The sequence below is a fragment of the Saccostrea cucullata genome, unplaced genomic scaffold, assembly GCF_032062105.1.
Source record: "Saccostrea cucullata isolate Sc308-1 unplaced genomic scaffold, CSIRO_AGI_Scuc_v1 ctg841, whole genome shotgun sequence".
Lineage (NCBI taxonomy): Eukaryota > Metazoa > Mollusca > Bivalvia > Ostreida > Ostreidae > Saccostrea > Saccostrea cuccullata.
In genome coordinates this window covers 215,637-225,684 of record NW_026929628.1, presented here as the reverse complement: position 1 = coordinate 225,684, position 10,048 = coordinate 215,637, and the positions used below count along the sequence as shown (strand labels likewise).

Here is a 10,048-nt window from a genome sequence, read left to right as displayed (position 1 = left end):
CAGATGTGCATATAGGATTTCTGATAGACGGGGAATGTGATCCATTCTGTAAATTAAGTATAAAGAATAAGTAATTATGGGTATGTATTCAGTTAGACATTGAAAAGTAAACAGCTTGTTTCTTATATATATATATATATATATATATATATATATATATATATATATATATATATATATATATATATATATATATATATATATATATATATATATATATATATATATATATATATATATATATATATATATATATATATATATATATATATATATATATATATATATATATATATATATATATATATATATATATATATATGTAGGACTCCAAAGTGCGATGGGACTCCAAAGTCCGATGGTCACGCCAAAGTCCGATGGTCTGCGCCAAACCCCGATGGTTTGACACGCCAGAGTCTGACGGTGCGGAAAACAATTAACGTTTATGACGTCATAGTAGCACTGCGCCCAAACCTCAATGCCGCGACGTGCAAAGGTCTTTAAAATAAATATAAATAAATGCGAAAACTAACCCTTAACTCTCAGGCAGGTGCGAGACTAACGCTCAAAAAGTGTGTATTAAGAATAACCTAAATATCTTGAGTTGGGGCAAGACTAACCCTAATCACTCGACTTGGGTGCGAGGATTAACCTTAATTCACTCGGGTTGTGCAATGCAAGGACTAACCCTAATCAATCGAGTGGTGTGCGAGGACTAACCCTAATATCTCTTAAAGGTGCTAGCAATAAGCAAAATCAATTATAAAATTGTATTCGAGGACGAATTCAGAAATGACGGCTTTTGAATGCAAGACAACGGCGTCAAGGATTGACGTCGGATTATTGTGACGTCATAAACGTTGATTGTTCATCCACACCATCGGACTTCGGCGTGTCAGACCATCGCACTTTAGCGTCGCGCGTCTCATAGGAAACGAGCCATCGGACTTTGGCGTAGCCATCGGACTTTCGCGCCTGTAAAGACAATGAGCCATCGGGGTTTGGCGCAGACCATCGGGGTTTGGCGAGACCATCGGACTTTGGCGTCACCATCGGACTTTGGAGTCTTACATATATATATATATATATATATATATATATATATATATATATATATATATATAGAGAGAGAGAGAGAGAGAGAGAGAGAGAGAGAGAGAGAGAGAGAGAGAGAGAGAGAGAGAGAGAGAGAGAGAGAGAGAGAGAGAGAGAGAGAGAGAGAGAGAGAGAGGCACATTCAAAAGTTAGAAACTAACTAACTTGATGAATAGGACCGTTTACACATAAAATATGAAAATCTACATTATATATGAAATGGATTTTTTTTGATTTTCTTTCAAAATATTGATTTGGTAAGATTATGCTATTATTATTAACAGTTTTTTCATTTAAATTCTTTTAATTTCAGAAGCGAATCATAGTATATAAATTTAAGTGCAGAATATCGGATTCGGATCACTTTATTAAGTAATATTTAAAGAATGTACAGTACAGGCAACGCGGATCCCGTATTCCCCGCGTCCCCGCCGCGGTATAATCACAACGCGGTATTTGGCCAGGTAGACAGGTAAACCGCGTTCCCTCCGCGGGAAATTCATTACTTACCTGTCCCCGCCGCGGTTAAATCATCGATCAATTACTGACAATTAGTATCGTAAACAAACGGGAGTTATCTCCCCGAATTGTAATTTGCGAATTTTCCCCGTAACCAAAAAAAAAAAAAAAAAAAAAACAACAACAACAAAAAAAAACGTGTGTTTATTAATAAATTTTTGAATAGAATTTAAACTAAGAAAAAATAAGTTTATTTTTGTTTCTAAGATTACATAACAATCCTTGAAATTGAATAGAAAATTATATTAAATTGTTACGTCTTTGCAATTGGTTAATTGTTTTGTGTTGTTAAGAATCTATCAAGAAACAAAATTAAATACTAGAAATTTAGTTGTTGTTTTTTTTAATTTTCATATGATAAGCAAACTGTAATAAATGTTGAACTCGGACTGTTTTTAAGTTTCGATAAACGATTTTCAGCATTCATTTGAAAAAAAAGATGTACATCTTTTTAAAAATGTACATCTTCATATTGTTTATTAATTAATTTCGATTTATTGTATATAAAATGTACAGGCTTTTTCTTAAAGTGTCAAATTACCGGAAAACATTCGATGACGAGCGTTTGCAATTACATGTAGTGGGCACGTGAACTTAAATTTTCTTTATCCAAGATATCAAGAAAAAGTTTTATTTTTCTTTATTTCTCATCGTTTATGTTCTGTTCCCAAATTAAGAAAACTTTACTTTATTTTATTTACCTCTTTTACATAAATGTGCAGGCATTTTTCTCAAATTGCCAAATGACCGGATCCGAAAGCATTCGATGACGAGAGTTAACTTTGAGCACGTGAACTTTATACAAGAGATCAAGAAAAAATACTGTTTTCACCTTCATATTAACATGATTAACATGTATTACTTTTTAAAACAATGTCTTTCTTTTTAATTTTAATATTCCTCGATTTTCGTGTTCAATAGATAAGATAGGATGTGCAGGTGTAATGATAAACTTCACAGACGAAATTATAGCTTATATTAATAAATATTCAACGCAAAAAAAAATATATTTTTGTTATCTTTGACAAATTCTGTTTCTTTGTGTATTAAGTATTAGCCGCGATCATTTCCTGTGTATAGGGATTAGCAGTGTCTGAGCAGGAAACGACATGCCCTGGGGGTTTCACACCTGTCTATTAGTATACCTTGGGTAATGCTCGCTGGATGTGCACATTGTTGTCTAGCCATTCAACAACACATTTGATTCATTATTTCATTGTTTCATTATTATTTCATCGATATCATTTTCAGATGCGATATTAGCCTTGGAATTTGTGTCAAATTATTGTTGCTTTTTTTAAACGGAGTGTATAAAAAGAATAAAAGTTAAAAAAAAAACTTTTAAAACAAATTAATGAAGTATTTGATATTAATTAAATCAAATAATGATCCATTACTATGTTATTTCGTGTCAGTTTATATCTGTACCAGTTAGAAGATTGAAAGAGAGAGAGAGAGGAGATAGAGAGAAGAAAAATATCACAATATTAAGGCACGAGCATGATCGTTTTTCCTCCTTTTTGATCTGTATATCAATTTATTAAGTCTAGCGAATAAAACTACTGCTGATTTATCAGTTTATTGACCATTTGTGGATTTTGTCTACATGTAAGTTTAATTGTTATTTATCGAGAGACTTGTTTATGATCCACTTTCTTCTTTCGTTTAGCATGTTTAGCATATGGACAAGACATGTAATTTGAATCACTTCCCTTTTTGTCGCCAGATTACAACGACAGATTTTGGTGGTAAAAAAAATGTATTTTTGTTATAAAATTTGATTAAGAAAAACACAGTATATTAAAATTGTTGAATTATTGAAAATATTTATTTGAAACAAAAAATTTGAAAAGGATTCGGTCTGCAACAACATTCTTTATTTCATGCATTTCAATTCATGAGCTACACATGAAGAAAAAAAAACGGCTTCGTTTTACAATGTCGTAGGAAAACGCATACAGGTAATACTCTCAGGTTACAACATCCTGTGTATATAGGTAGTATGTACACTAGACAGCGTCGTTCCCTCGGGGCTTCTCATCCGCTTCGAGTAAGCTCCACTCCACACCAAACTTACCTGAGGAAAACCGAACGGTTACACAGACTTCTGAAAACTTGAATCATGGGAACTTGCTGATTAAAATAAGTTAATTTCTGTGTTGTGTGTTCAGATATTTTAAGGGCCCATATTTGTGTTTGTGTTTTATTTAAGGTATCCGATCCATAATTCAATAAAAATTGATACATGGAAAGCATATGATTTATTTATTGAGTATTGATGATCACCCCATGGGGGATACAAAAACTAGGTCATCAAGGGTGATAACTCATAAGGAGAGATAACTCTGGATGTTTTCAAAATTTTTAAAATTTGATTCACAGCATTCATAAAATGACAGAAATGTATTAAAAACAATAAAAGTCAATTTAAATACCTGTTGTATTTTATCATTTATATATAAATACATGAAAAACAAAAAAAAATTCAACATTTACAATTTCTGCAAGTGAAATTATACAAAAAAACCCACATTTTTGGTCGTTAAAAAATTAACAATTTTGGTTAATTTGAATAATTTATAATTCTCTTATATAACTGGAAGCAATATTTTCTTTTGTGTTTAATCTATAGGGCAGCAACAGTAGTTAAAAATAAATAGGTCATCAGGGGCAACAACTCACAAAGGGAGATAACTCATAAGCAACTTTTCGAGAAAGTAAAGTAAACAAATTTTCTACGGTTTCAACCTGATATTTTCACAACACTAAATGTATTTCTCTCAAATTTCAAGCTAATAAATCATAGAAATATCTGTCTAAAATATTAATATATCAATGTTTGCTCTGTTCCAAGTTTGTATTGCTTGAATGGACATTTGACGTTGATTATACAATTTTACACATAATAACATATCAATTGCTAAAATATGCACATAGTTTTGGAATACATTCTCCTAACACTCTTTTGTCTGACGTGACTCTTGGTTTCTCTAAACTATTTTACAATTTTACACATAATAACATATCATTTGCTAAAATATGCACAAAGTTTTGGAATACATTCTCCCAACACTTTTTTGTCTGATGTGACTCTTGGCTTCCCTAAGCTATTTTACAATTTTACACATAATAACATATCATTTGCTAAAATATGCACACAGTTTTGGAATACATTCTCCCAACACCTTTTTGTCTGATGTGACTCTTGGTTTTCCTTACCTAAACTATTTTTCATAGAAAACACATTAACCAGTCCATCTTCACCACTTCTCTTGAATATCAGTCTCAAATGACCCAGATTCAGTCCAGATCCAGCAATATTTTCTACCGTGCAGGATTTCATTACTTTTTCACCAATAAGAGGGCGAAGTGAAGCAACATTTTTTGATTTACAAGAATTAAATTCTTCTTGAAGAAATTGGCAATCTGTATCATACGAATGTTTTTTAAAGTCTGAAACAGAGATAAGTCCTGCTTCAATAATTTCATCTAGCATGACAACATCATCAAGAGCATTATGGGCATTGTAAGTATGACCACAAAAATGCTGTGCCAGAAATTCTTGCTTATACTTATCAAGTTTAGGGTACTTTTGTCTGAAAAGAGTAAGCGAGTCACAAAATGCTGCAACATTAGAGCAAAATCTCTCTTGCAAACCACATCTATGAAATGCCCTGCATAATACTCGAAAATCGAATGTTCGGCCATTGTGTGCTACCATTACTATGCTGGGAAATTTCTCTAACCACTCCAAGAAACCCTCCAGTGCCGACTTTACTCTCACAAAATCAACTGGCTCACCACGGTAACATAGAACTCCACCACTCCAGGTTATGTTGGTGACCTTTTCCGCCATTGGTGTAATGGGCAGGTCTGGAGCCACATATCTGGAGAACTGCTCCTTTATATTCCTATTTACAGCAGCAATCTGGGTGATGTGGGGCACAATGCCATGCTGAACTGAAAAAAAATATGGATGCAAATTTTTATGGTAGTCCAATCTTATCTGATTACATAGAGTATTTTAAATAAATATTTTTAAAAAAATATTTACTCAGGCCAGTGGTTTCCAGATCTAAAATGACAACATTTGGTGAAGGGCAGTGCTTCAACTTTGTGGAGGAGCAAAAGCTTGGTTTTGGCACAGGCTCAGGGATACTTTCTATATCTTCTTTATCATTGACAGAAAGTCCTATTTCTAAAACAAAAAAAAATGTTTTTATATTGTACACTGTACATACTAAAATAATTGTGAAAATTTCTGCATCTGAAAAATGACAAACCAGACTGATAGGACAATCCTTCCATTGCTTCATTTCCTCCCTTTGAGGTTGCTCTCTCTTCCTTCAACGTCAGCCTTCTTCTCTTTCTCTCTGGTAACCTGGCCCGCTCCATCCTCTTCATCCTGTCAGCGTCCATCTTCTCTGCATAGGACTCGGAGAAGTGTCCAGGAGACAGGTCATTGTTGACGAAAGTCTGTATGTATTACAAAATAAAATACTTGAGTTCACAACATTATTGTAGTAAATTTTTATAGATTAAATTTAATTTCTCATGAGTCATGATCTTTATTTCCCAACAAATTCTTAGTGTCCTATTTTTGAGTCTTATTGTTATTTTGATAAAAATGCAGAAAATATGTTGTAACTTCATCAAAATGTTGTATCAAACATTTATCACATAAGTAATATCCTACCGGAAATTCCCAGTAATTGTAAACATGTAATAAATAGAAGTTATTATATTAGTGCTTCAACAATACCAGATCTTTAGTGTCTGAAAAAGTAAACGCAGAATGGCAGAACAAAGAAAATTAACAAATGTCAACATTTCAACCAATCCCAACAAGAAATAACAAGAACAGAAGTACCTTTCAAAATTCCAACTTGTATCACCAGAAATTTCAATAAACAACAGAAAAGAAAGAACTGAACCATGAACAATATACCTCTGACAAGTACTTTCTACCCTTATTAATATATGCTGCTGTTGCTTTCACTCTAAAATCTAAACTCTCACTTTCGCCATAATGGAGATGCTTCGGAACTCTAAGACATGTCTCTCTATTGGCATGTTCACATGCCTGACTTGACCCTAATTCTACATATGAAGCACTTTTGGCAATGATTGGAGCAAAAATTTCATCAAGACTATGACGTAACAATGGATCCTGCAACGGTACTTTATATGGCAAACTTCTATGAATGTAAGTTTCATTAGGTTTACGTTTATACCCACAAAACCTCCCATGACATTTGCTGTGGTCACCAAACTGATGTGGAACCAATGCTACCAAATTTTCTCGCATTCCCTCTTCATCACCTTGATTCTTCGCAAATATGTATTTGATGCACTTTGCTAAATGCTGTATGACCTGATTGGAAATTTTGACCACTTTCGAATTGCGAAGTTCATAAAAAGTTTTTATAATATTTTTAACACAATGATTTTTGTCAAGTCTTTTCACAACTGACAGACCACACTGACTCTTTAGACGGGCGATTAGAGTGTTTTCCCCATCACCTTCAATAATCTCAACTGGTGTACCTTGACTGGTCATTTCTTTCAGTGCAAGTAGTCCAGCCTCACTCTCCATCATCTTAGCACTGCCTCGGTGGTTCCAAACACATCTGTGAGACCTTATTCTCTGACCTGGCCTATTTCTTTTCCACCATTTGCATGTTGCACATGACCGATGCTTGATAACTGTCTTTAATACTTTGTTCCTTTTACTTATCAGGTAAGTATGTCCTATTACAAAGAAATACATGATTTTGTTACAGCCCATATCTACATAAGCATTATAATTAATTATACAAATGTTGGAATAGTTTCAACAAAATACCTGTTAAGCTGTCATAACCTCTCTTTTGCCAAGCATGATCAGCTGCTACTGTCATTCCTGATCGTGTCTTTGAGGGGAATATAATTTTCTTTTTTGTTTTGGCTGATGCAGTTCTGTCAACACCAACTTTTTTCACTACTGGCATTGGTTTGGCAGGAAGTTGAGGGGATGTACTATTACTGAAAGCATGGTTACAACTGACATATTATATAGGTTCTTGATGTATGTGACTATCAGCTAAAATAGTACCCAAATTGAAATACAGATTTATTTACCTCTCAGTCAGTAAATCAAATGCTCCCATATTGCATTTTTCAATGAGTGATGGATCTCTACAAATAACATATGGATTTTAAAAATAAAAAAGAAAATGATTCTTGGGAAACAGTATATACTCTTTCAATCAAATATATTATATGCTCGAACTTCAAATATTTACCCTTCAAATTCATCTTCAATTATTGCGACACCAAGTTCTTTATCATAAAAATCTGCATTTGAATCCATCTCCTGTGCTGCAACTTCTCTGAAATTAGCCAAACATATAATGAATTTTAAAAAGTCATCAAAAAATTAAATAAAAGGAAGATAAATATTCAAAAGTATGCTTTCATTAGTAATAATAACATTTTATACAAGTATACATACCCCATTTCCTCTCTGAATGCCTTTTGACTTTCATTTCTCATATTTTCATCTGCAAATTTCTCAATCATCTCACCAGCTCTGCGTTCCATAACTTTAAGGTTTTTATTATTAATTGTTGGCAGATTGAGTGTTGCAAGAAAATTGTTCATCCTCTGTGGACCACCAACTGAATCAATCATTGCTATCAAAAAGAAATTCATAAATTTATAAGAAACCCATCTATCTACATGGAAGTTTTATATCCTAGTGTAAAAAAAATCACAAGAAACTTGGCTCACTTTGTTTAATTTTATAAACTTAATCACTAGTCATGTTACATTATCCTTAATATAGAATTGTAATCAATGTTATCATTTTGTAAAAATTGTTCATGCCCCCCGTGGGCCCTTGATTGGTGAATAAACATAATAATATAGTAAATATATAAACAATAACTACCTGCACCGAGTTTAGTATTCACGCAGAAGCTGGGCATTCCTCTCTTGCCTTTTACCTTCTTCTGTTTTTTCCCATAGGGTACTCTGTTTACATTACCGCAGTAGGTACATTGCACATATAAATACCCCGAAAGTCCCACTTTCATTTCTGCTTTTACTGTTTGAGGGGAAAGAAATAAAGGACCACAAAAAAATTTCTTACAGTTCGCAAGACCTTCAATGAGTATGTTAAATTCCACAATACGTCTTCCTTTTAGTTTCAAACTGTTCGTGTTGATTTTCTTCGCTGCATTCAACTTACTTAGCCCTGGACAGCATACATCACAGCCGTTGAAACTTGTACAAATATGTTCTGATGTATAATTATGTTCTTCGATCACATTTTTCTTTTTGTTTTCACTGACTTTTGGCTGTATTCCCGGCTGACTTTTGAACCGCCCGAGTTTGTTCCGTCTTCTTTTCACTGGCGCCATGACGGAAATTGACAGTCTCGAGAATTCTCGTGCGCGTTATTTTTAAATTTAAAGCTTGGGTTATTTCATAGTCATATTCATACGTTTCAACGTTTACTTAGAATAATATAAATAATGTATTTTTGTAAATTAAAAAAAAAAATATATGGAACGTTTAGTTTTCCGATCTTGTACGACATGTTCCGAAGTCGGCCGATTTCATAGAGGCGAATTGTGGATCGGATACCTTAAGGTATCCGATCCATAATTCAATAAAAATTGATACATGGAAAGCATATGATTTATTTATTGAGTATTGATGATCACCCCATGGGGGATACAAAAACTAGGTCATCAAGGGTGATAACTCATAAGGAGAGATAACTCTGGATGTTTTCAAAATTTTTAAAATTTGATTCACAGCATTCATAAAATGACAGAAATGTATTAAAAACAATAAAAGTCAATTTAAATACCTGTTGTATTTTATCATTTATATATAAATACATGAAAAACAAAAAAAAATTCAACATTTACAATTTCTGCAAGTGAAATTATACAAAAAAACCCACATTTTTGGTCGTTAAAAAATTAACAATTTTGGTTAATTTGAATAATTTATAATTCTCTTATATAACTGGAAGCAATATTTTCTTTTGTGTTTAATCTATAGGGCAGCAACAGTAGTTAAAAATAAATAGGTCATCAGGGGCAACAACTCACAAAGGGAGATAACTCATAAGCAACTTTTCGAGAAAGTAAAGTAAACAAATTTTCTACGGTTTCAACCTGATATTTTCACAACACTAAATGTATTTCTCTCAAATTTCAAGCTAATAAATCATAGAAATATCTGTCTAAAATATTAATATATCAATGTTTGCTCTGTTCCAAGTTTGTATTGCTTGAATGGACATTTGACGTTGATTATACAATTTTACACATAATAACATATCAATTGCTAAAATATGCACATAGTTTTGGAATACATTCTCCTAACACTCTTTTGTCTGACGTGACTCTTGGTTTCTCTAAACTATTTTACAATTTTA

The 10,048-nt window shown here is 32.8% G+C and overlaps 1 protein-coding gene across 1 annotated transcript; it reads right to left on the bottom strand.

Moving 5' to 3' along the window:
* Positions 1–6,019: 6,019 nt before the first annotated feature.
* LOC134281509 (uncharacterized) lies at positions 6,020–9,176 on the bottom strand. Its single transcript, XM_062763968.1, has 7 exons — positions 8,546–9,176; positions 8,108–8,288; positions 7,899–7,985; positions 7,735–7,791; positions 7,460–7,638; positions 7,162–7,365; positions 6,020–6,090 (listed from the first exon to the last, which is right to left on the bottom strand). The coding sequence occupies exons 1-7, from the start codon at positions 9,015–9,017 to the stop codon at positions 6,074–6,076; spliced, it is 1,197 nt and encodes a 398-aa protein (XP_062619952.1). The 5' UTR covers positions 9,018–9,176; the 3' UTR covers positions 6,020–6,073.
* Positions 9,177–10,048: the final 872 nt, after the last annotated feature.

What these genes read in the sequence shown, in the direction of transcription:
- LOC134281509 (XM_062763968.1), bottom strand. Translation starts at nt 9,017, where the DNA reads ATGGCGCCAGTGAAAAGAAGACGGAACAAACTCGGGCGGTTCAAAAGT. An exon ending in GAATACTAAACTCGGTGCAG is followed by an intron (nt 8,289 to 8,545) that starts GTAGTTATTGTT and finishes TCTTTTTGATAG; the next exon opens with CAATGATTGATTCAGTTGGT. An exon ending in TTTGATTTACTGACTGAGAG is followed by an intron (nt 7,639 to 7,734) that starts GTAAATAAATCT and finishes CCATGCTTTCAG; the next exon opens with TAATAGTACATCCCCTCAAC.